At 48.0% G+C, this 26,429-nt stretch overlaps 1 protein-coding gene across 3 annotated transcripts in view; it reads right to left on the bottom strand.

Annotated features, from left to right (window-relative positions):
- The window catches only part of C9orf72 (C9orf72-SMCR8 complex subunit), a 112,799-nt gene extending 90,770 nt beyond the window's left edge, over positions 1–22,029 (bottom strand). The window contains exons 1-2 of one of the 3 annotated variants that reach the window (XM_063914092.1): positions 21,814–22,029; positions 3,043–3,520 (exon numbers count right to left, since the gene is read on the bottom strand). In XM_063914092.1, coding sequence (XP_063770162.1) covers positions 3,043–3,486 — 444 coding nt within the window. In that variant the 5' untranslated portion in view covers positions 3,487–3,520; positions 21,814–22,029. Of the gene's footprint in view, positions 1–3,042; positions 3,521–21,727 lie in introns of all 3 variants that reach the window. The other 2 variants (XM_063914091.1, XM_063914090.1) reach the window with 2 other exon arrangements.
- Positions 22,030–26,429: the final 4,400 nt, after the last annotated feature.

Here is a 26,429-nt window from a genome sequence, read left to right as displayed (position 1 = left end):
TAATTAAGATGCCTTTTCTTCGAAGAAGAATCATCATTTCGGCCATTACCTTGGTAAAGACCCGAGGTGCCGTGGACAACCCAAACGTCAGCGTCTGAAACTGATAATGACAGTCTTGTACTACAAACCTGAGATACCCTTGGTGAGAAGGGTAGATTGGGACGTGGAGATAAGCATCTTTGATGTCCAGAGACACCATATAGTCCCCTTCTTCCAGGTTCGCTATCACCGCTCTGAGTGACTCCATCTTGAATTTGAACCTTTTTATGTAAGTGTTCAAGGATTTCAGATTTAAAATTGGTCTCACCGAGCCGTCCGGCTTCGGTACCACAAACAGCGTGGAATAATACCCCTTTCCCTGTTGTAGGAGGGGTACCTTGATTATCACCTGCTGGGAATACAGCTTGTGAATGGCTTCCAGAACTGCCTCCCTGTCGGAGGGAGACTTTGGCAGAGCAGACTTCAGGAACCGGCGAGGGGGAAACGCCTCAAATTCCAGTTTGTACCCCTGCGATACTACCTGTAGAATCCAGGGATCCACTTGCGAGTGAGCCCACTGCGCGTTGAAATTCTTGAGACGGGCCCCCACCAAGTCTGAGTCTGCTTGTAAAGCCCCAGCGTCATGCTGAAGACTTGGCAGAAGCAGGGGAAGGCTTCTGCTCCTGGGAAGCGGCTGCATGGTGCAGTCTTTTTCCCCTTCCTCTGCCCCGGGGCAGAAAAGAGTGGCCTTTTGCTCGCTTGTATTTATGGGAACGAAAGGACTGAGTTTGAAAAGACGGTGTCTTTTTCTGCTGATGTGAAGTGACCTGGGGTAAGAAGGTGGACTTTCCAGCCGTTGCCGTGGCCACCAGGTCCGAAAGACCAGCCCCAAATAACTCCTCCCCTTTATACGGCAATACTTCCATATGTCGTTTGGAATCCGCATCCCCTGACCACTGACGCGTCCATAACGTTCTTCTGGCAGAGATGGACATAGCACTTACTCTTGATGCCAGGGTGCAAATATCCCTCTGTGCATCACGCATATATAGTAATGCATCCTTCAAATGCTCTATAGTTAACAATATATTGTCCCTATCCAGGGTATCAATATTTTCAGTCAGGGAATCCGACCACGCGACTCCAGCACTGCACATCCAGGCTGAAGCGATTGCTGGTCGCAGTATAACACCAGTATGTGTGTATATACTTTTTAGGATATTTTCCAGCCTTCTATCAGCTGGTTCTTTGAGGGTGGCCGTATCAGGAGACGGTAACGCTACTTGTTTAGATAAACGTGTGAGCGCCTTATCTACCCTAGGGGGTGTTTCCCAACGTGTCCTAACCTCTGATGGGAAAGGATATAGTGCCAATAATTTATTAGAAATTAGCAGTTTTTTGTCGGGAGAAACCCACGCTTTATCACACACCTCATTCAATTCATCTGACTCAGGAAAAACTATTGGTAGTTTTTTCACCCCCCACATAATACCCTTCTTAGTGGTATTTGTAGTGTCAGAAATGTGCAACGCCTCCTTCATTGCCGTGATCATGTAACGTGTGGCCCTACTGGACATTACGTTCGACTCATCACCGTCGACACTAGACTCAGTATCTGTGTCTGGGTCTGTGTCGACCCACTGAGGTAACGGGCGTTTTAGGGCCCCTGACGGTGTCTGAGACGCCTGGACAGGCACTAATTGATTTGCCGGCTGTCTCATGTCGTCAACAGTTTTTTGCAAAGTGCTGACATTATCACTTAATTGTTTAAATACGATCATCCAGTCAGGTGTCGACTCCCTAGGGGGTGACATCACTAACGCAGGCAATTGCTCCGCCTCCACATCATTTTCCTACTCATACATGTCGACACACACGTACCGACACACAGCACACACACCGGGAATGCTCTGATAGAGGACAGGACCCCACGAGCCCTTTGGAGAGACAGAGGGAGAGTCTGCCAGCACACACCCAGCGCTATATATATATATATATACAGGGATAACCTTATATAAGTGTTATTCCCTTATAGCTGCTGTTTATATTGTCATTTGCTGCCAATAGTGCCCCCCCTCTCTTTTTTTACCCTGATTCTGAAGAAGGACTGCAGGGGAGAGTCAGGGAGCCGTCCTTCCAGCGGAACTGTGAGGGAAAATGGCGCTTGTGTGCTGAGGAGGTAGGCTCCGCCCCTTCACGACGTCCTTATCTCCCGCTCTTTTGTGTAAAAATGGCAGGGGTTAAAATACATCCATATAGCCCAGGAGCTATATGTGATGTATTCTTTTGCCACCTAAGGTATTATCATTTATATTGCGTCTCAGGGCGCTCCCCCCCCCAGCGCCCTGCACCCTCAGTGACCGGAGTGTGAAGTGTGCTGAGAGCAATGGCGCACAGCTGCGGTGCTGTGCGCTACCTTAGTCTGAAGACAGGATTGTCTTCTGCCGCCGATTTCACCGGACCTCTTCGTCTCTTCTGGCTCTGTAAGGGGGACGGCGGCGCGGCTCCGGTGACCCATCCAGGCTGTACCTGTGATCGTCCCTCTGGAGCTAATGTCCAGTAGCCTAAGAAGCCCAATCCACTCTGCACGCAGGTGAGTTCGCTTCTTCTCCCCTTAGTCCCACGATGCAGTGAGCCTGTTGCCAGCAGGACTCACTGAAAATAAAAACCTAAATTAAACTTTTATTCTAAGCAGCTCAGGAGAGCCACCTAGCCTGCACCCTTCTCGTTCGGGCACAAAAATCTAACTGAGGCTTGGAGGAGGGTCATTGGGGGAGGAGCCAGTGCATACCACCTGATCCTAAAGCTTTTATTCTTGTGCCCTGTCTCCTGCGGATCCGCTATTCCCCATGGTCCTTACGGAGTCCCAGCATCCACTAGGACGTCAGAGAAATACTATTGAACAGAACAGTGTATTATAATCACTGCGTGTGAACTTTCTGACATTTCTCTTGTAAATGAGGTTTTTGTATTTTACAGTAATCTATACAATTCAAGCCCTCTGTATAAAATATAACAACACATGTTTAAATGTATTTCAATATAACTAGAACTGCCTCGTACTTTGTGCATCCATATTCGTCCTTTTCTGATGATATGTGACAGACGAGCCACGCAGACCCTGTGTAGAGGCAAGTAGAAACACAGCTCACTTTGTGGTAAGATTATAGAGAGGCCGTAAGTGCTCCGATCACCATTCCAATTCCCATCAAATATAAGGGACACAATTATCACTCCTTTTTCTGCGAGCACAAAGAATTTGACATCAATGGCCCCGCTCTCTGCATTTCTCAAAATCTCGCCATTCAGAGTGTGATTTGCCAAGAACGTAACCTCTCCATCACTGAGGATCACTTCATCAGTCTTTGGGGCCCAGATATGCCTCACTCGGGGGCCTAGTATGTTGTCCCAATAAGCAAATGTAGCAGCAAGAAGTGGCGAGTAGCCATCGATACTGATCAGAGTTTTGGCCACAGCTGGAGAAGGTGGAGGGCAAAGAGCTGCCATCTTTTCATTTCAATGGCAGAACTCTGAAAACTACCTGCAGTAATAAAAAAAAAAAAAAGACCTTAATTCACATTTTGTTGCTACAATACAAATACGGTGCAATCGGAAAGTATTCACAGCGCTTCACCTTTTCCACATTTTGTTACGTTACAGTCTTATTCCAAAATGGAATAAATTAATTTTTCCCTCAAAATTCTACACACAATACCCCATAATGACAATGTGAAAAATGTTTTTTGGAGATTTTTGCAAATGTATTAAAAATAAAAAACTAAGAAATCACATATACAGTAAGTATTCACAGCCTTTTCGCAATACTTTGTTGTTGCACCTTTGGCAGCAATTACAGCCTCAAGTCTTTTTGAATATGATGCCACAAGCTTGGCACACATATCTTTGGGCAGTTTCGCCCATTCCTCTTTGCAGCACCTCTCAAGCTCCATCAGGTTGGATGGGAAGCGTCGGTGCACAGCCATTTTCAGATCTCTCCAGAGATATTCAATCGGATTCAAGTCTGGGCTCTGGCTGGGCCACTCAAGGACATTCACAGAGTTGTCCTGAAGCCACTCCTTTGATATCTTGGCTGTGTGCTTAGGGTCGCGGTCCTGCTGAAAGCTGAACCATCACCCCAGTCTGAGGTCAAGGGCGCTTTGGAGCAGGATGTCTCTGTACATTGCTGCATTCATCTTTACCTCTATCCTAGTCTCCCAATTCCTGCCGCTGAAAAACATCCCCACAGCATGATGCTGCCACCATCATGCTTCACTGTACAATATATGGCGGTGCGTTCAGACGCAGCGGCTGCAGCTCCTATGCTGAGGAGGACTCACCGGGCGCTATTTGGACTGCTTCCGGTGCTATGGCATGTGCTGGCCGCTGCTGTGCTCCCACCGTGTGCAGGGAGGATTGTGTACTCCAGGGAGGACATGTTGCGGGTACCTGGAGAGGCTGAGAGGGCTGGCGTGCGGCTCTCTTGGCAGTTGCCGTGGCGATGCGTCTCTGGTTGATGACGCTGGGGCTGCCAAGTCTGTTAACTGAGCTGTGCTGGAGGCTGCATCTAACTGGGATTTGTTTCTGGAAGAGGCAACAGTGGATTTGAATGTTAACGTAGATCTTATTGCCTCTTCGGTTCTATTGTATTTTAGATGCTGTATAGAAAGTGTTACCAGAAGGAAGGTAGTTCGTACATTTCCAAATGATAAGTCATGGATGAATAGTGAGGTCCGTTCCCTGTTGAGGATTAGGGATAGGGCATTTAAATCCAAGGATAAAGCAGCGTATAAAATTTCCTGAGTACATTTCAAAAAGGTTATCCATTTGGCAAAAGTAGCTTATTCACAAAAAATGTAAAGTCAGTTTAAGGAATCAGGAGATGTAAGGTCTATGTGGAAAGGTATTAAGTGCCTAACTGACTATTAGGGCTCAACTGCCGATAGGTTGAATAATCCTTCTGCTGATGAGTTTAATAAGTTCTATGCTAGGTTCGAGAATGGAAATTTGTCCCCTACTATGGGAATTGGTGGTTACTTATAAAGCGAACCTTTGATTTTGTTGGAATCGGAGGTCAGGCTTATGCTTAGGAAGACCAATTCTAGGAAGGTCCCGGGCCCGGATTGTATTCAGGGAAAAGTTCTACGTGTATGTGCCGATCAATTGGCTGGTATTTTAAGAAAATGTATCCTTAGCACAATGTATTGTCCAACGTTGTTTCAAGACAACTACTACTGTTCCCATTCCTAAGTCTTCTGTAGTAACTGGTCTGAATGATTTTCAACCGATTCCTCTCACTTCATTGGTTAAGAAGTGTTTTGAAAGGGTTGTTTTGAATAATTTAAAGGGCGGTATTTCATTGGGGTTCGACCCCTATCAGTTTGCCTATAGGCAAAATAGGTCAATTGAGGATGTGGCCCTTATGGTTCTTCATAGGGTTCTCTGTCACTTGGAGAACAGAGACTCCTATGTTAGACTATTATTTGTGGACTACAGTTCCGCTTTTATTACTGTTGTGCCAACAATGTTGATTAGTAAGCTTTTAAAGATAGGCTATGACACACATATTTGTAACTGGTTATTGGACTTCTTGACAAATCGTTCCACAGTCAGTTAGGATGGGCTCTGTTTTGTCGAGTTGACATTAAATGTAGGAGTCCCCCAGGGTTGTGTCTTAAGTCTTTATTTATATTCTATGTATACTTTCGATTGTACGTCTCATTCAGATTTAAATGTTATGGTAAAATTTGCGGATGACACTGCACTTGTGGGGTTGATTACTAAAGGAGAGGAGGATAGTTACAGGGAGGAAGTAAAGCAACTAGTTGAATGGGGAGAGAATAATAACCTGTTGTTGAACAATAAGAAAACAAAGGAAGTTGTGATTGACTTTAGAAAGTCTAGGAAAGCCCCTGTACATCCGCTTTTCATCAATGGTGAGGAAGTGGAAAAGGTTTCAGGAATAAAGTTTTTAGAAATTAATTTGTCTGAAGATCTGTCCTGGTCTTCGCATATCACTGCTGTGGCGGGAAAGGCTCAGCAACGCCCTTTTTTTTTGGCGTAGACTTCAAGCAGCGGGTTTGCAAAGAACGATTTTAGTTAATTTCTACTGCTGCATGATTGAGAGTCTGTTGACATATGCAATCACGGTGTGGTATGGTAATACTAAATGTGCTGATCGTAGTACATTGGGTAGGGTACATAAATCTGCGGAGAGGATTATTGGTTTATCCCTGCCTAAATTTGAGGAGATGTTTAATAAAGTGAGTGTGGCTAAGGCTAACAAGATAATTAGTGATTGTAATCACCCTTGTTACTCAATTTTTTTCTCTCTGGGAAGCGTTATACAGTAGGTGTCTTGGTTGCCATACTAGCACGATGAGAAACAGTTTTTTCCCTTCCATAATTGTTGGTTTGAATTCTCATTAGTCTATCGAAGCATAAGTATACTGTATTGTAATTTCACTTCTTCATTTTCTAATGTTTTTAGTGACAATAAACTATCTATCTATCGGGATGGTACTGGCCCAGTGATGAGCAGTGCCTAGTTTCCTCCAAACATGACGCCTGGCATTCACGCTATACAGTTCAATCTTTGTCTCATCAGACCAGAAAATTTTGTTTCTCATGGTCTGAGAGTCCTTCAAGTGCAAGTTGGAAATCTTCAGGCGGGCTGCCATGTGCTTTTTACTAAGGAATGGCTTCCGTCTGGCCACTCTACCATACAGGCCTGATTGGTATATTGCTGCAGAGATGGGTGTCCTTCTGGAAGGTTCTCCTCTCTCCACAGAGGAATGCTGTAGCTCTGACAGAGTGACCATCGGGTTCTTGGTCACCTCCCTGACTTTACAACAGGTGGACTCCAATTAAGCTGTAGGAACATCTCAAGGATGATCAGTGGACACAGGATGCACCTGAGCTCAATTTTGAGCTTCATGGCAAAGTCTGTGAATACTTATGTATATGTGATGTCTTAGTTTTTTATTTTTAATAAATTAGCATAAATCTCAAAAAAACTTGTTTCACGTTGTCATTATGGGGTATTGTGTGTAGAATTTTGAGGGAAAAAATTATTTATTCCACTTTGGAATAAGGCTGTAACATAACAAAATGTGGAAAAAAAAGTGAAGTGCTGTGAATACTTTCCAGATGCACTGTGACAACAATAAACAGGAAAGCAATTCTGAATTCAATAATCATTAAAAAATAGAAATAACATGTAATTATTTGCATGAGACACAAGATCCAGTGCTAAATAATGAATGGCATTATTGAGTTTTGGGACTGAATGCAACATATGTATTAATGCTAGTGGTAACATTCCCAAATATAAGGAGATTTATGGTAAGAACTTACCTTTGTTAAATCTCTTTCTGCGAGGTACACTGGGCTCCACAGGGAATAACATCGCAGTGTAGAGTAGGATCTTGATCCGAGGCACCAACAGGCTAAAAGCTTTGACTGTTCGCAGAATGCAGGAGCTCAGTTTTGTTAACCATTCCAATGCAGTAGCAGGTAAAAGAGACGACAACACTTAGTAGCCACGTTCACCACATTCTCACGACAGGAGAAGGTATAAGCGGCTAATGCCATACCAACCCAAAGAAGCCAAGTGCGTCAGGGCGGGCGCCCTGTGAAACCCAGTGTACCTCGCAGAAAGAGATTTAATAAAGGTAAGTTCTTACCATAAATCTCATTTTGTGCTGTGGCGTACACTGGTGTTCCAAAGGGAATAACATTTGGGATGTCCTAAAGCAGTTCCTCATTGGAGGGGATGCACTGTAGTGGGCACAAGAACCCGGTGTCCAAAGGAAGCATCTTGGGAGGCGGAAGTATCGAAGGCATAAAACCTTATGAATGTGTTCATATGAGTACCACGTCGCCGCCTTGCACAATTGTTCAAGGGTCGCACCACGGCGGGCCGCCCAAAAAGGTCCAACTGACCGAGTAGAATGGGCCTTGATAGTAGCAGGAGCTGGACGACCAGCCTGTACATAAGCATGTACAATCACCATTCTAATCCATCTGGCCAGGGTCTGCTTGTGAGCAGGCCAGCCACGTTTGTGAAAACCAAACAGGACAAAGAGAGAATCAGACTTTCTAACAGAAGCTGTCCTCTTCACATAGATACAGAGAGCCCGTACCACATCCACATCCAAAGACCGCTCTTTGGAAGACAATTCAGGAGAGACAAAGGCCAGAACCACAATCTCCTGATTATGGTGGAAAGAAGACACCACCTTAGGTAGATACCTGGGACGTGTTCGAAGAACCGCCCGGTCACAGTGAAAAATCAGATAGGGGGACCTATACGACAAGGCACCCAAATCCGATACCCGTCTAGCAGAGGCAATAGCCAACAGAAACAATACCTTGAGAAAGCCACTTAAGGTCTGCAGATTCAAGAGGCTCAAACGGAGACTCTTGCACTGCCTCCAGAACCACCGACAAATCCCAAGGAGCCACAGGCGGGATGTAAGGAGGTTGAATCCGCAACACACCCTGAGTAAATGTATGAACATCAGGCAGAGTCGCAATTTTTCTCTGTAACCATACCGACAAGGCAGAAATGTGAACCTTGAGGGAGGCCAGACGAAGGCCCAAGTCCAGGCACTGTTGTAGAAAGGCCAAAAGTTTGGCCGTACTGAACTTGTAAGCGTCATGATTGTTATCCGCGCACCAAGCAAAGTAGGAATTCCAGACCCTTTGGTAAATCCGAGCCGAAGCTGGTTTCCGGGCCTTCAACATGGTTTGAATGACTGCCTTAGAAAATCCTTTGGCCCTTAGAACTGAAGCTTCAAGAGCCACGCCGTCAAAGCCAATCGGGCCAAATCCTGATATACACAAGGGCCCTGAACGAGGATCTCTGGGCGCTGTGGAAGTAGAAGGGGACGCTCTATCGATAGACCCTAAAGGTCTGAGAACCAATGCCGTCTGGGCCACGCTGGGGCAATCAGAAGCAGGAGTCCTCCTTCTTGCTCGAACTTCCTTATTACCCTGGGCAGAAGTAACACCGGAGGGAACATGTACGGCAGCTGAAAGTTCCATGGAATTGCCAGTGCGTCCTCGAATGCTGCTTGACGATCCCTTGTCCTTGCTCCGTAGACCGGAAACTTGTGATTGTGTCGAGACGCCATCAGGTCTACATCTGGGAGACCCCACTTGTCCACTAGGAGTTGAAATACTTCTGGATGGAGGCTCAACTCTCCGGGCGTGTACGTCCTGATGACTGAGGAAGTCCGCTTCCCAGTTTAGGACCCCCATAATGTACACTGCCGATATGGCTGGCAGATGGCATTCCGCCCACTGAAGAATCCTTGATACTTCCCTCATTGCCATGCGGCTTCGAGTGCCGCCTTGATGATTTATGTACGCCACCGTGGTGGCGTTGTCTGACTGTACCTGAACAGGCCTGTTCTGTATTAAATGCTGGGCCAGGTTCAGAGCATTGAACACCGCCCGCAGTTCCAGAATGTTTATCGGGAGGAGAGACTCCTCCTTGGTCCACCGACCCTGAAGGGAGTGTTGCTCCAACACCGTGCCGCAACCTCTCAGACTGGCATCCGTCGTCAGGAGGACCCAGCTGGATATCCAGAAGGGACGACCCCTGCTCAATCGATGGTCCTGCAGCCACCAGCTCAGTGACAGACGGACATCCGGAGACAAGGAGATCATGTGAGACTGATCTGGTGAGGCAGGCCATCCCACTTGGCTACAATCAGTTTCTGTAGAGGGCGGGAATGGAATTGAGCATACTCCACCATGTTGAAAGCCGACACCATGAGACCTAGCACTTGCATTGCCGAGTGTAGCGACACTTGCAGACGAGATAGGAAGCATTGAATCCTGTCCCGAAGTTTCAGGGCCTTCTCCTGAGACAAGAACAACCTCTGGTTGTGAGTGTCCAACAATGCCCCTAAGACTTCTTCCAGTTGATGAGCCACCCGTGGACTTGCAGAAACTGGAGCATCAGATCCAGATAACGTAGGAGAATTTCTGGGGAAATTGCCAGGATCAACAAGTCGTCCAGATACGGGAGGATCCTGACCCCTTGACGGTGAAGTACAGCCGTCATTACCGCCATGACCTTTGTAAAGACACGTGGGGCCGTGGTTAAACCAAAAGGTAAAGCCCGAAATTGATAATGGAGGTTGCCAACAGCAAACCTCTGGTACTGCTGATGCGACATTGCAATAGGAATATACAGGTAAGCATCCTGTATGTCCAGGGAGACCATATAATCCCCAGGCTCCAAGGCCAGAACAATAGAGCGAAGAGTTTCCATACGAAACTTGGGGACTCTCACAAATCTGTTCAAGGACTTGAGGTTGAGAATGGGCCGAGAGGACCCATTCGGTTTCGGGACTAGGAACAGCGGTGAATAATACCACTTGCCTCTCTGAGCCAGAGGCACCTGTACTACCACTCCTGTGTCCAGGAGGGAATGTACCACCGAATGAAGAGTTTTTGCTTTCACCTGATCTTAAGGGACGTCTGTCAGGCAAAATCGATGAGGGGGACGATTCTTGAAGGATATGGTGTATCCGCGAGTGACGACTTCCTGTACCCAGGCGTCGGAAGTGGTCTTCAACCATTCCTGGGTAAAGCCTAGAAGTCGGCCTCCCACTCTGGGATCCCCCAGAGGGAGGCCCGCCCCGTCATGCAGCAGGCTTGTCAGTTTTGGAAGCAGGCTGACGGGCAGCCCAGGCTTAGCGGTTTTAGTAGTGCGTGCCTGTTTCGGGTACGCCTGACCTTTGGTTTTACCTGAAGGACGAAAGGAGCCAAAGGAAGTACTCTTAACCTTCGGCACCGAAGGAGCAGTGCTAGGTAGACACGCTGTTTTAGCAGAATCTAAGTCAGCCACTATCTTTTTGAGGTCTTCTCCAAAATGAATGTCTCCCTTAAAAGGGAGCACCTCCAGGGTTTTCTTAGAGTCCAGGTCCATAGGATCCGGCGAGCTAAAATGGACGTAGTAGAAGCCTTGGCCGCCAGAACACCAGCATCAGAAGCTGCCTCATTAATGTAATGAGATGCTGTGACAATATACGAGAGACACTGTCTATCATTATCAGAAAAGTTGGAAGGCAGCTCCGCTTCCACCTCCTGAGCCCACGCTTCAATAGCCTCTGCAGCCCATGTTGCTGCAATAGTGGGCCAATGCACAGGTCCTGCGAGGGTGTAAATCGCCTTTAAGCAACCCTCCACACGCTTATCCGTCGGTTCTTTCAGAGAAGTGACAGTAGATACAGGCAGAGCGGAGGATACGACCAGCCGCGCCACTTGCAAACTCACTGGCGGGGGTGTTTCCTAATTTTTACTTAGCTCCGCAGCGAGGGGATAGCGAGCTAGAATCTTCTTGTGAGGTGTGAATTTCTTTCCTGGATTTTCCCAGGATTCCCGACGTATGTCAACTAAATGGTCAGTGTGAGGTAAAACTTGTTAAACGACCTTCTGACGTTTAAACCTGTCCGGTTTCTTAGAGGTAGCATCAGGCTCTGGGCCATCAGTAATTTCAGAATCAGTCTGATAGCCTCCAATAAGTCAGGAACATCCACCTGTGAGACAGATTCCCCATCAGAAATATCTGGATCAGAGTCTGTGGGGTCAGTATACACGCCATCCTCATCAGACGAGGTATCTGGGATGTGGGTGGATTGTGAGGAAGTAATGGCCCGCTTAGAGGACCCCTTGGTCTTAGGCGGGCGAGGGTTAGATTTCTGTTTAGTCAATGAGTGGTTCAATTGCTGTAACTGAGTGGACAGTTGATCTGCCCATGGCGGATTAACCACAGGGACAATATGCGGTTGTACCGGCACGTGAGGTCCCATAGGGGGCGTAAGTCTAGTTACCAGCGTACTTAATAACGTGGAGAAAGTAGCCCAAGGCGGGTCATTATGAACCCCCATTGCTACAGACCCACTGGGGGGCAGAGAAACCCCAGAACCTGAACCCTCTGCTGCTATGTTTTCCTCTAATGTGTCTGCAGCGTCACCACCATGCACCATGCAGCCCCAGCACCGTCGCCCCTTGTAGCTGACATACTTGAAAGCTCAATTCTCAGGCAACCCAGTACAATATCAGCAGCCTAATACCTTAACAAGAACACTCCGTGCAGTGTATTAGCACAAACATAGAATTCAAGAGGTATATGGTGACTTAAAATCACAGACAAAAATACTCAATAAGTATATCCTGTGAAACACTTATATAAACTAATACACCTGACGCACTTAGCCCCCTCAGGTTATAGAACATAGGGATAGCAATCTGAGTGAGATACACGGAATGTAAGTCACGCAGCAGCTGTATATGCACACACACACAGTCACATATACAATGCAGAAATTATGACATGCAATAAAACTGCACTGGACTAGCAATATTGAGTAAAGCTATACAGATTAATAGATATATCAATGCACAGTAAAACACTGGATGTATATGACAGGGAACTTGTACTACATTACCCTGAATAAATGCACGGTTTCTTAACTAACACTGTCAACAGACATGTAGAATACATAAGTGTCCTGTAAAATGCACAGCGCTGACATGCAGGCAGCTTTACAGAGGAGGATTTGCTCAAACTGTCCCAGGATCAGCTCAGCTTGTCCTAATGGCGCCCAAACGCTGACAGGGAGTGAGGGGTAGAGCGAGATGCAGCTCCAGGGCGGGAACATTTACTCTAAATGGCGCCCTGGGGCTGGGAGAGGGGCTACAGGTCAGAGCCTTATCCCCTTGCTGGACTTCACCACCGGGTACTGTGGGCCATAGACAAACGGTCTTTAGTAAAACCGACATGTGGTCTAGTGGGGTCCCTGTACTGCCACAGTGTCCACGCCAGCACGCGGCCCGCCTCCCACCGGCCGCGCCGGATCGCAATTTCTAGCGGGACCCACCTGGGGGACCCACTTACCTCCTCCCGAAGTGTGAACACATGACCCTGGAGAGCTGCGGTGGTGTGTGTGTGCCTGACTGAATGAAACCGGAGCCTCCGCTGTAAGTACCCGGCAACCAGGGCGCGGGAGTATACAGCGCCGCTAGGGGAGGTGATGGAGCTGCAGCAGGAGATGTCTGACTGACATCGAACACTAACAGTGTCTCTGCTGCAGCCCTTGAAGTCTTCAAAATTTACTTAAAAAAGCTCTTCTGAGGGCTGCTGGAGCAGCCCTGCCCGTTGTCAACCCCAATGTTATTCCCTGTGGAACCCCAGTGTACCCCGCAGCAGAAATGTGCAATTTCTCTGAACTCGAGCTATCTGAGCTAAAGCAATTCTTGCTGGGGAAAAACCTATTCAAGTACTCTGCAGCTAAATTCACTATGAAGGCGATCTACTATAAGGCATATGCAGCCAAATGTTATCCAGATTATGAAGAGAAAAAAAACCTGATTGCCCACTTCATATAAATGCACACCTGCCAAACTGAGGGAAAATGTATTCCCGTAGGGGGTGGGGGGGTATTTATCAAAGCTTGAAAATAGATAAAATTGTGATAGCTAAACGAATCAGCTTCTGTCACTTTTCAAACACAGCTTGTAATATGTAAGGCAGAGGCTGATTGGCTAGTCCTTTATCTCTCACAATGTTATCTCTCTCTGAGCATTGATAAATACACCCTATGTACAGTACATGAAACACAGACGCAATTAAAATAAGAATTTACTTACCGATAATTCTATTTCTCGTAGTCCGTAGTGGATGCTGGGGACTCCGTAAGGACCATGGGGAATAGCGGCTCCGCAGGAGACTGGGCACATCTAAAGAAAGCTTTAGGACTATGTGGTGAGCACTGTCTCCTCCCCCTATGACCCTCCTCCAAGCCTCAGTTAGGATACTGTGCCCGGACGAGCGTACACAATAAGGAAGGATTTTGAATCCCGGGTAAGACTCATACCAGCCACACCAATCACACCGTACAACTTGTGATCTGAACCCAGTTAACAGCATGATAACAGAGGAGCCTCTAGAAAAGATGGCTCACTACAGCAATAACCCGATTTTTTGGTAACAATAACTATGTACCAGTATTGCAGACAATCCGCACTTGGGATGGGCGCCCAGCATCCACTACGGACTACGAGAAATAGAATTATCGGTAAGTAAATTCTTATTTTCTCTAACGTCCTAAGTGGATGCTGGGGACTCCGTAAGGACCATGGGGATTATACCAAAGCTCCCAAACGGGCGGGAGAGTGCGGATGACTCTGCAGCACCAAATGAGAGAACTCCAGGTCCTCCTCAGCCAGGGTATCAATTTTGTAGAATTTTACAAACGTATTTGCTCCTGACCAAGTAGCTGCTCGGCAAAGTTGTAAAGCCGAGACCCCTCGGGCAGCCGCCCAAGATGAGCCCACCTTCCTTGTGGAGTGGGCATTTACAGATTTTTGGCTGTGGCAGGCCTGCCACCGAAAGTGCAAGCTGAATTGTACTACAAATCCAACGAGCAATAGTCTGCTTAGAAGCAGGAGCACCCAGCTTGTTGGGTGCATACAGGATAAACAGCGAGTCAGTTTTCCTGACTCCAGCCGTCCTGGAAACATATATTTTCAGGGCCCTGACAACGTCTAGCAACTTGGAGTCCTCCAAGTCCCTAGTAGCCACAGGCACCACAATAGGTTGGTTTAGGTGAAACGCTGAAACCACCTTAGGGAGAAACTGAGGACGAGTCCTCAATTCCGCCCTGTCCGAATGGAAAATCAGATAAGGGCTTTTACAGGATAAAGCCGCCAATTCTGACACGCGCCTGGCCCAGGCCAGGGCCAACAGCATGACCACTTTCCATGTGAGATATTTTAACTCCACAGATTTAAGTGGTTCAAACCCATGTGACTTTTGGAACCCAAAAACTACATTGAGATCCCAAAGTGCCACTGAAGGCACAAAAGGAGGCTGTATATGCAGTACCCCTTTTACAAACGTCTGAACTTCAGGAACTGAAGCTAGTTCTTTTTGGAAGAAAATTGACAGGGCCGAAATTTGAACCTTAATGGACCCCAATTTCAGGCCCATAGACACTCCTGTTTGCAGGAAATGTAGGAAACAACCCAGTTGAATTTCCTCCGTCGGGCCTTACTGGCCTCGCACCACGCAACATATTTTCGCCAAATGCGGTGATAATGTTTTGCGGTTACATCCTTCCTGGCTTTGATCAGGATAGGGATGACTTCATCCGGAATGCCTTTTCAGGATCCGGCGTTCAACCGCCATGCCGTCAAACGCAGCCGCGGTAAGTCTTGGAACAGACAGGGTCCTTGCTGGAGCAGGTCCCTTCTTAGAGGTAGAGGCCACGGATCCTCCGTGAGCATCTCTTGAAGTTCCGGTTACCAAGTCCTTCTTGGCCAATCCGGAGCCACGAATATAGTGCTTACTCCTCTCCATCTTATCAATCTCAGTACCTTGGGTATGAGAGGCAGAAGAGGGAACACATACACTGACTGGTACACCCACGGTGTTACCAGAACGTCTACAGCTATTGCCTGAGGGTCCCTTGACCTGGCGCAATACCTGTCGAGTTTTTCCCAACGGTTTATAATCATGTGGAAGACTTCTGGGTGAAGTCCCCACTCTCCCGGGTGGAGGTCGTGCTGAGGAAGTCTGCTTCCCAGTTGTCCACTCCCGGAATGAATACTGCTGACAGTGCTATCACATGATTTTCCGCCCAGCGAAGAATCCTTGCAGCTTCTGCCATTGCCCTCCTGCTTCTTGTGCCACCCTGTCTGTTTACGTGGGTGACTGCCGTGATGTTGTCCGACTGGATCAACATCGGCTGACCTTGAAGCAGAGGTCTTGCTAAGCTTAGAGCATTGTAAATGGCCCTTAGCTTCAGGATATTTATGTGAAGTGATGTCTCCAGACTTGACCATAAGCCCTGGATATTCCTTCCCTGTGTGACTGCTCTCCAGCCTCGCAGGCTGGCATCCGTGGTCACCAGGACCCAGTCCTGAATGCCGAATCTGCGGCCCTCTAGAAGATGAGCCCTCTGCAACCACCACAGGAGGGACACCCTTGTCCTTGGTGACAGGGTTATCCGCTGATGCATCTGAAGATGCGACCCGGACCATTTGTCCAGCAGGTCCCACTGGAAAGTTCTTGCGTGGAATCTGCCGAATGGGATTGCTTCGTAGGAAGCCACCATTTTACCCAGAACCCTTGTGCATTGATGCACTGAGACTTGGCTCGGTTTTAGGAGGTTCCTGACTAGCTCGGATAACTCCCTGGCTTTCTCCTCCGGGGGAAAAGCCTTTTTCTGGACTATGTCCAGGATCAACCCTAGGAAACAGAAGACAAGTCGTCGGAACCAGCTGCGATTTTGGAATATTGAGAATCCAATCGTGCTGCCGCAACACTACCTGAAATAGTGCTACACCGACCTCCAACTGTTCCCTGGATCTTACCCTTATCAGGGAATCGTCCAAGTAAAGGATAACTAAAATTCCCTTCCTTCGAAGGAATATCATCATTTCGGCCATTACCTTGGTAAAGACCCGGGGTGCCGTGGACCATCCATACGGCAGCGTCTGAACTGATAGTGACAGTTCTGTACGATAAACCTGAGGTACCCTTGATGAGAAGGGTAAATTTTGACATGAAGGTAAGCATCCTTGATGTCCCGAGACATCATGTAGTCCCCTTCTTCCAGGTTCGCAATCACTGCTCTGAGTGACTCAATCTTGAATTTGAACCTCTGTATGTAAGTGTTCAAAGATTTTAGATTTAGAATCGGTCTCACCGAGCCGTCCGGCTTCGGTACCACAACAGTGTGGAATAATACCCCGTTCCCTGTTGCAGGAGGGGTACCTTGTTATCACCTGCTGGGAATACAGCTTGTGAATGGCTTCCAAAACAGTCTCCCTGTCAGAAGGAGACATTGGTAAAGCCGACTTTAGGAAACGACGAGGGGGAGACGTCTCGAATTCTAATTTGTACCCCTGAGATATCACCTGAAGGATCCAGGGGTCTACTTGCGAGTGAGCCCACTGCGCGCTGAAATTCATTGAGACGGGCCCCCCACCGTGCCTGATTCTGCTTGTAAAGCCCCAGCGTCATACTGAGGGCTTGGCAGAGGCGGGAGAGGGTTTCTGTTCCTGGGAACTGGCTGATTTCTGCAGCCTTTTTCCTCTCCCTCTGTCACGGGGCAGAAATTAGGAATCTTTTGCCCGCTTGTCCACGAAAAGACTGCGCCTGATAATACGGCGTCTTCTCATGTTGAGAGGCGACCTGGGGTACAAACGTGGATTTCCCAGCTGTTGCCGTGGCCACCAGGTCTGAAAGACCGACCCCAAATAACTCCTCCCTTTAATAAGGCAATACTTCCAAATGCCGTTTGGAATACGCATCACCTGACCACTGACGTGTCCATAACCCTCTACTGGTAGAAATGGACAACGCACTTAGACTTGATGCCAGTCGGCAAATATTCCGCTGTGCATCACGCATATATAGAAATGCATCTTTTAAATGCTCTATAGGCAATAATATACTGTCCCTATCTAGGGTATCAATATTTTCAGTCAGGGAATCCGACCACGCCAACCCAGCACTGCACATCCAGGCTGAGGCGATTGCTGGTCGCAGTATAACACCAGTATGTGTGTAAATACATTTTAGGATACCCTCCTGCTTTCTATCAGCAGGATCCTTAAGGGCGGCCATCTCAGGAGAGGGTAGAGCCCTTACAAGCGTGTGAGCGCTTTATCCACCCTAGGGGGTGTTTCCCAACGCACCCTAACCTCTGGCGGGAAAGGATATAATGCCAATAACATTTTAGAAATTATCAGTTGTTATCGGGGGAAAACCACGCATCATCACACACCTCATTTAATTTCTCAGATTCAGGAAAACTATAGGTAGTTTTTCCTCACCGAACATAATACCCCTTTTTGGTGGTACTCGTATTATCAGAAATGTGTAAAATCATTTTTCATTGCCTCAATCATGTAACGTGTGGCCCTACTGGAAGTCACATTTGTCTCTTCACCGTCGACACTGGAGTCAGTATCCGTGTCGGCGTCTATAACTGCCATCTGAGGTAACGGGCGCTTTAGAGCCCCTGACGGCCTATGAGACGTCTGGACAGGCACAAGCTGAGTAGCCGGCTGTCTCATGTCAACCACTGTCTTTTATACAGAGCTGACACTGTCATGTAATTCCTTCCAACAGTTCATCCACTCAGGTGTCGACCCCCTAGGGGGTGACATCACTATTACAGGCAATCTGCTCCGTCTCCACATCATTTTTCTCCTCATACATGTCGACACAAATGTACCGACATACAGCACACATACAGGGAATGCTCTGATAGAGGACAGGACCCCACTAGCCCTTTGGGGAGACAGAGGGAGAGTTTGCCAGCACACACCAGAGCGCTATATATATATATATATATACAGGGATAACCTTATATAAGTGTTTTTCCCCTTATAGCTGCTGTATCTTTAATACTGCGCTTAATTAGTGCCCCCCCCTTTCTTTTATAACCCTTTCTGTAGTGTAGTGACTGCAGGGGAGAGACAGGGAGCTTCCCTCCAACGGAGCTGTGAGGGAAAATGGCGCCAGTGTGCTGAGGAGATAGGCTCCGCCCCCTTATCGGCGGCCTTATCTCCCGTTTTTCAATGTATTTTGGCAGGGGTTAAATGCATCCATATAGCCCAGGAGCTATATGTGATGCATTCTTTTGCCATCCAAGGTGTTTATTATTGCGTCTCAGGGCGCTCCCCCCCAGCGCCCTGCACCCTCAGTGACCGGAGTGTGAAGTGTGCTGAGAGCAATGGCGCACAGCTGCAGTGCTGTGCGCTACCTTGTTGAAGACAGGACGTCTTCTGCTGCCGATTTTCCGGACCTCTTCTGCCTTCTGGCTCTGTAAGGGGGCCGGCGGCGCGGCTCTGGGACCCATCCAGGCTGGGCCTGTGATCGTCCCTCTGGAGCTAATGTCCAGTAGCCTAAGAAGCCCAATCCACTCTGCACGCAGGTGAGTTCGCTTCTTCTCCCCTTAGTCCCTCGATGCAGTGAGCCTGTTGCCAGCATGTCTCACTGAAAATAAAAAACCTAAACTAAAACTTTCACTAAGAAGCTCAGGAGAGCCCCTAGTGTGCACCCTTCTCGTTCGGGCACAAAGATCTAACTGAGGCTTGGAGGAGGGTCATAGGGGGAGGAGCCAGTGCACACCACATAGTCCTAAAGCTTTCTTTAGATGTGCCCAGTCTTCTGCGGAGCCGCTATTCCCCATGGTCCTTACGGAGTCCCCAGCATCCACTTAGGACGTTAGAGAAAATATGAGAAGTGAAACAACTCAATGGGATCATCCTATAGAATAAAAGGCTAACACAGCTCCTCACCTCTATGGGGTAATTCAAGTGTTTTGAGTGCTGACGGCCAGTAGATGCCGCCCGACGGAGCAATTAAATTGTTGCTCTGTTCGGGTGCGTAAAGCCACCAGTGCTGACATTTATGTTGTTCCGTCATTTTGACGGGCTGGCACCTAGTTGAGAAATTTTGTCTACCAGAACTAAATTTTTATTATTTTTTTAAAAGGCCAACTTGTTTCCTGCGTTATGATTTTCTTGGCTTGTAACTCTATTTGCCATATTTTTTGTACAACTGCAAATTTGGCGTTTCCATTATTTATATTTCCAATAAATATATTTCTATGCTACTGAACATCACTTGTAAAAGCAGTACCGGGCTTAGGGGGTCATTCCGAGTTGATCGTAGCTGTGCACAGCTACGATCATGAACTCAGACATGCGGGGGGACACCCAGCACAGGGCTAGTCCACCCCGCATGTCAGTGTCGCCGCCAGCAGAAGTGCAAAGGCATCGCACAGCGGCGATGCCTTTGCACTTCAAGAGTAGCTCCCGACCAATGCAGCTCCTGCGGCTGGCTGGGAGCTACTCATCGCTCCCCGGCCCGCAGCGGCTGCGTGTGACGTCATGCAGCCGCTGCGCGCCACTCCCCGCACGGTCCGGCCACGCCTGCGTTGGCTGGACCACGCCCACGAAACGGCGGCCAAACGCCGCGTTTCGCCCACTCCCACCCATCAGCCGCCTGTGCCTGTCAATCAGGCAGAGGCGGGGGTGGATTGGGAACAAAAAGCAGCCCTGGAAAAATTTGTACTAGTGGCCCCACATGGGCAGCACCAGAGGTGTAAGGTCTAGCCATGGGCCATGGCAGCAGCACCCTCCCCCCAAGACTTTCCAGATAGTGGGCATGTCCAGCATAAAGGGGGAAGTTAAAAAAAATATTAACTTAAATATTATGAGCACATTATATGATACACCTTCAGAATTTAGGAAACTATATAGTTCTTTAGAAAGATATTTTCTTGCTTATTACACCAACCGTATCCCAATCACTATTCACTCAATCTTATATGTCAGCCAAGCAGGCAAACAGAGTATACACTAGATCATCTGCAATCACAGGCTAAGTGGCAAAGTCATTTTCATATATGCAAATTATTTTGCATCTTATTAATTTTGTCTATAAAAAGGACCACATGTCCTCAAACTAAACAGGCCCCATGGGTGCGTCGGCCCACCGGGAATCTTCCCTGAAAACCCTATGGCCAATCCGCCTCTGGGCAGAGGCGATCGTAGCACAGCGACGGGCGGCCATGCGCCGGCCCACTGCGGAGCCGGCGCATGCACGGTTCTGACCCGATCGCTACGCTGTGAAAAACTGCAGCGTGCGATCGGGTCAGGATGACCCGTTAGTGAAATGTAATATGGATGTGACTCCCAAATGAAGAGAACCTAAACACTAATTGGTTAACAGCTACTAAAGTACAAAATAGGGAACTTATTTAGCATCAGTTGCAGTTTTGCTAATTTAACTGCTTGCGATTGCATGCTGGGGGCCGCCCAGAACAGCATGCAAGTGTCCGCCAGCGATGTGATCGCCATTCAATTGCATCGCTGAATTAGGGATACCTGCCTGTGTAGGCTGGCTGCGAAGGCAGGCGCACGGCAGCCATGTTTTCCATCACAGCGTCGCCCTGACCCGCCCCCCACAACGCTGTGTCGCTGCCCCCACCCGCCCCACAAATGCCTCTGCCTGTCGCATTAGTGAGATGTAATGGCATCTCACTGTATGCTCCTGCGCATGCACACATCATCAGTATGCGATCACATTGTTGATGCGATCCATCCTGAATAAGGCCCTGGGTCTGGTGCCCTCCTGCCTTTTAAAATCACCCAGTCTAGAAATAATCACAGTTCTCTTATTCACAAACTAACCACATGATTTTTGAGAAACATACAGTTTTTTTAAACTGCATTTGGCAACATGTTGCGATATAAGTTCCTATACTTCCTCTATTTTCTCTTGCTGAATGAAAGGAGTATGCTTATATATGTCTATAACGTCAGGGAAATGCAGAGATTTACATTTTTAGTGAAGACATACAAAAAAATCTTATGCTTTGTCATATGTCAGTATCATGCTGGGGAAGCTACGGTGTCATTAGTATACAGTACAACAGTTTGTTACAGACTGAAGGCTAAATATCTACTGTGATTGCATGCTTCATGTGTCATACATCCTGCCAATCTCTATTTATAAAACACTGTACTATCATGGTCATGAAACACTGCCTTTTAATGAGGTTCCACATTTATTCCCAGGGATACAAATGATAAATACAAACATGATGGGCACACCACCATCATTCGTCCCAGGGAGCAGTTACAGTACAGTATAACACATTTACTAACAAGGAGTCCCGGGGCACACACACATATAGCATGCCATTACCGGCTGTGTGCTCACTGCGAGACGTCATACAGGCACACTGTGTGTCCTGCCTGTGGGCATCAGACACGGGTAGGATGTATGCATACCTCCGAGTATGGGGGGGTGACAGCCGGTGACAGGCGCTCTGCCCCGGAAACCGCCGCTGCCTAGTAACGGGCTCTTACTATCCGCATTCCCCGGTAATCGCTGATCTGTCGCAGCGCTCACACGCTCAGCCAATAGCAGCGCGCTTCTCACTCCTAGTTATCGCTGCAGGTCAGAGACAACAACTGTAATTGGCTGTTGCTGCACTCGTTCCAGAGTGACGTGTATTTGCTCTCCGCTGTGTGGGTGTATAAAGATGGCGGAAGGGGAGTGGTTGGATAAAGATGGCGGATTTGGGTGACAGCCTTGCACTGTGCAATGGATTGCAGAACAGAATCGAAAAAATGTTTTGACATTGTTTTTTTTTTTTTTTTTTTGGGTACTACTGAGGTAAAGCGTACAGGTGTGTGTATAAGCTCAGCATGAAACGGTGGATGCTAGGAGTAGGTTCACGTTAGTGTTATAGAATTGTGCCCATAGCGAAGTCAGCAGTTTGAGAATATAGGGACAGATGTATTAAGCCTCAAGAAGTGATAAAGCAGTGATAAGTGCAAGGGGATAATGCACCAATCAGCTCAAATATCTAAATTGACAGGAGCTGATTGGCTGGTGCATTATCACTTTCCACTTATCACTGCTTTATCACTTCTCCAGGCTTAATACATCTGCCCCACAGTGCATTGTTGAATTAAAATACTTTCCGTTCATAACAAAGCAGGGAACGTGTTACAGTACATTCAGCGCGTCAGTATGAGTCTGTGTTTTTATATATGATGCAAGTTTAATGACATACTGTATGGGGAGATCTGGTGGTCATGTGCCTGGCATGTTGTGAGGTCTGATTAGCGCAGCCAAATGACTGCTCTGCCATTGATACTGTAGCTGAGATGAAGTCATACCACTATTGTTCCACTCAGACCCACTCCCACCACCTGACTGACCTGTTTCCAGCTGAGTCTCGCAGCTGGGATAAATTATATCAATGGTCCATACCATTGATTATTTTCTGTTGATGTTTTCATGGTAGCGTCTAGTTACCCTTCGTGGAGAGAACCTTTCCCATTAGCCCCTGGGTCCATGTCACCAACTATTTGGAATAGTAACCTGTGGCGAGTAGAGCAAGACACCGAGCACAAAGCGTGGCGAGCAAAGTGAGCCTGCGAGGGTCGAATGCTGCATAGATCACAAAATAACCTCAAACACACAGAGAATGGATTAAACAACGAGATTTATGGTAAGAATTTACCATTGTTAAATCTATTTCTGTGAGGTACACTGGGCTCCACAAGGATTAACATCGGGGTGTAGAGTAGGATCTTGGTTCGAGGCACCAACAGGCTCAAAGCTTTGACTGTTCCCAGAATGCACAGCGCTGCCTCCTCTATAACCCCGCCTCCGTGCACAGGAGCTCAGTTTCGTTAACCAGTCCAATGCAGTAGCAGGTACCAGAGACGACAATCGCTAGCAGCCACATACACCACACACTCACTACAGGAGAGGGTGTCAGCGGCTAATGCCATACCAACCCAAAGAAGCCAAGTGCGTCAGGGTGGGCGCCTTGTGGAGCCCAGTGTACCTCGCAGAAAGAGATTTAACAACAGTAAATTCTTACCATAAATCTCATTTTCTGCTGCAGGGTACACTGGGCTCCACAAGGATTAACATCGGGGATGTCCTAAAGCAGTTCCTTATGGGAGGGGATGCACTGTAGGGGGCACAAGAACCCGGTGTCCAAAGGAAGCATCCTGGGAGGCGGAAGTATCGAAGACATAGAACCTTATCAACGTGTTCACGGAGGACCACGTAGCCGCCTTGCACAATTGTTCAAGGGTCGCACTACGGCGGGCCGCCCAAGAAGGTCCTACGGACCGAGTAGAATGGGCTTTGATGGTAGCAGGAGCTAGAAGACCAGCCTGTACATAAGCATGTGCAATCACCTTTCTAATCCATCTGGCCAAGGTCTGCTTGTTAGCAGGCCAGCCACGTTTGTGAAAACCAAACCGTACAGAAAGAGAATCAGATTTCCAATGGAGGAGGTTCTCTTCACATACATACGGAGAGCCCGTACCACATTTAAATACCGCTCTTTAGATGACAACTCGGGAGAATTAAAGGCCGGAACCACCACCTTGGGTGAATAACCCGGACGTGTCCTAAGAACAGCCCGGTCACGGTGAAAAATCAGATGGGGGGACTTACAGGACAAGGCACCCAAGTCCGAGACCCTTCTAGCTGAAGCGATAGCCAGCAAAAACAACACCTTAAAGAAAAGCCACTTAAGGTCAGCAGACTCAAGAGGTTCAAACGGAGACTCTTGCAAGGCCTCCAGAACCACCTACAGATCCCAAGGGGCCACAGGAGGTACATAGGAAGGCTGAATCTGCAATACGCCCTGAGTGAAGGTATGAACATCAGGTAGGGCAGCAATCTTTCTCTGAAACCAAACCGACAAGGCAGAAATGTGAACCTTGAGGAAGGCCAGACGAAGGACTAAATCCAGGCCCTGTTGTAGGAAGGCCAACAGTTTGACCGTACTAAACTTGAAAACGTCATGATTAGGAGACGTGCACCAAGTAAAGTAAGAATTCCAGACCCTATGGTAAATCCGAGCAGAAGCCGGCTTATAGTTTGAACGACTGCCTCCGAAAAACCCTTGGCCCTCAAGACGGAAGCTTCAAGAGTCATGCCATCAAAGCCAGACGGGCCAAGTCCTGGTAAACACAAGGGCCCTGAAGGAGGAGGTCTAGTCGTTGTGGAAGTAGAAGGGGACGATATAGCGAGAGGCCCTGTAGATCGGAGAACCAGTGCCGTCTGTGCCACGCTGGAGCGATAAAAAGTAGGTTTCCTCCTTGCTTGAACTACCATATTATTCTGGGCAGGAGACCGGAACCTTGTGATTGTGTCGAGACGCCATCAGGTCCACATCTGGAAGGCCCCACTTGTCCACAAGAAGTTGAAAGACCTCCGGATGGAGGCTCCACTCTCCGGCGTGTACATCCTGACGACTGAGAAAGTCCGGTTCCCAGTTTAGGACTCCCAGAATGAACACTGCAGATATGGCCGGCAGATGGCGTTCTGCCCACTGAAGAATCCGTGATACTTCCCTCATTGCTGTCACGATCCGGGTACTGAGACACTATCTCTCTTCTGGTTGTACGCCCTCCGCGGCCTCCGCCGCCGTTCCTGTGTTTCCAGTATACGGACTTACCAGTGTAACGTCTCATGTCTGCCGCGGCCTCCGCTGTCATCCATGCGGTTCCAGTGTACAAGTTGCCAGTGTGGCGTCTCCTGCCCTCCGTGGCCTTCGCCGCCATTGCTGCTGAATCTCCACATGGTTTTCCAAACTAACTTTCCCTCCAAGTGCTAACATGGGCGCAGCCATCTTGGTTTCAGTCACATGCCTCAGTTTCCACCAATCCGCTGCCTCTGGAATCTGCATAATTTCCCAGCCAATGCCTGCCTTGCTGCAGGTATAAGTATCCTGTGCCTGGGTCAGGAAATCGTCAGTGCTTTCATTGTCATCTGTGATTCCAGCCTGCAAGCTTCACTACAGACTTTCTCCTGCAATTCCATTCTGCAGTTCAGCCTGACTTCCCTGGTGATAACACTCTGCAGTGTAACCCGACTCTCCAGTGTTAACCCTCTACAGTCTACTTTGGATTCCTGTGATTGAACTTTTGCTTTTCAGTAATCATCCTTCATTCCTCAGTTCCAGCGCACTCCAGCTTCTTTTCTCATCTTCCAACGAACCCCAGCTTCTTTACTCATCTTCCAGCGAACCCCAGCTTCATTTATTGTTTACAGAACTTTCTTCCATATTCCAGGTTACTGGTCTTTACCAATTGTGCACCTAATTATCACGTGTGACTTTCTATTATTCTTTTGCACGTTATTTGACTTTTTATTTAATAAAAGCACTTAAGGCATTTCCAGTTGTCGTGGTCACGCCCTCGGGCATTCATTGCTACTGTCATTACGCATGTCCAGGAGTCACATAGCTCCTCCTAAGTTCAAATACCCGTCAGCCCCTACAACTGAGGCTCCCAGTCACGGTCTCCAGCCCTCAGGTGTGACAGTTGCCATGTGGCTTTGAGTGCTGCCTTGATGATTGATGTACGCCACCGTGGTGGCGTTGTCCGATTGTACTTGAACAGGTCTGTTCTGTATCAAATACTGGGCCAGGTTCAGTGCATTGAACACCACCCGCAGTTCCAGAATATTTATCGGGAGTAGAGAGTCCTCCTCTGTCCACCGACCCTGAAGGGACTGTTGTTCCAACACCGCGCCCCAACCTCTCAGACTGGCATCCGTCGTCAGCAGGACCCAGTTTGATATCCAGAAGGGACGACCTCTGCTCAATCGATGGTCCTGAAGCCACCAGCTCAGTGACAGGCGGACCTCCGGAGACAAGGAGATCATTTGAGATCTGATCCGGTGAGGCAGGCCGTCCCACTTGGTAAGAATAAACTTCTGCAGTGGGCGAGAATGGAATTGAGCATACTCCACCATGTCGAAAGCCGACACCATGAGACCTAGCACTTGCATTGCCAAATGTATCGACACTTGCGGATGAGATCGGAAGCATCGAATCCTGTCCTGAAACTTCAGGACTTTCTTC

The sequence above is a fragment of the Pseudophryne corroboree genome, chromosome 1 (genome assembly GCF_028390025.1).
Source record: "Pseudophryne corroboree isolate aPseCor3 chromosome 1, aPseCor3.hap2, whole genome shotgun sequence".
Lineage (NCBI taxonomy): Eukaryota > Metazoa > Chordata > Amphibia > Anura > Myobatrachidae > Pseudophryne > Pseudophryne corroboree.
This window is presented reverse-complemented; position numbering and strand designations above follow the sequence as displayed.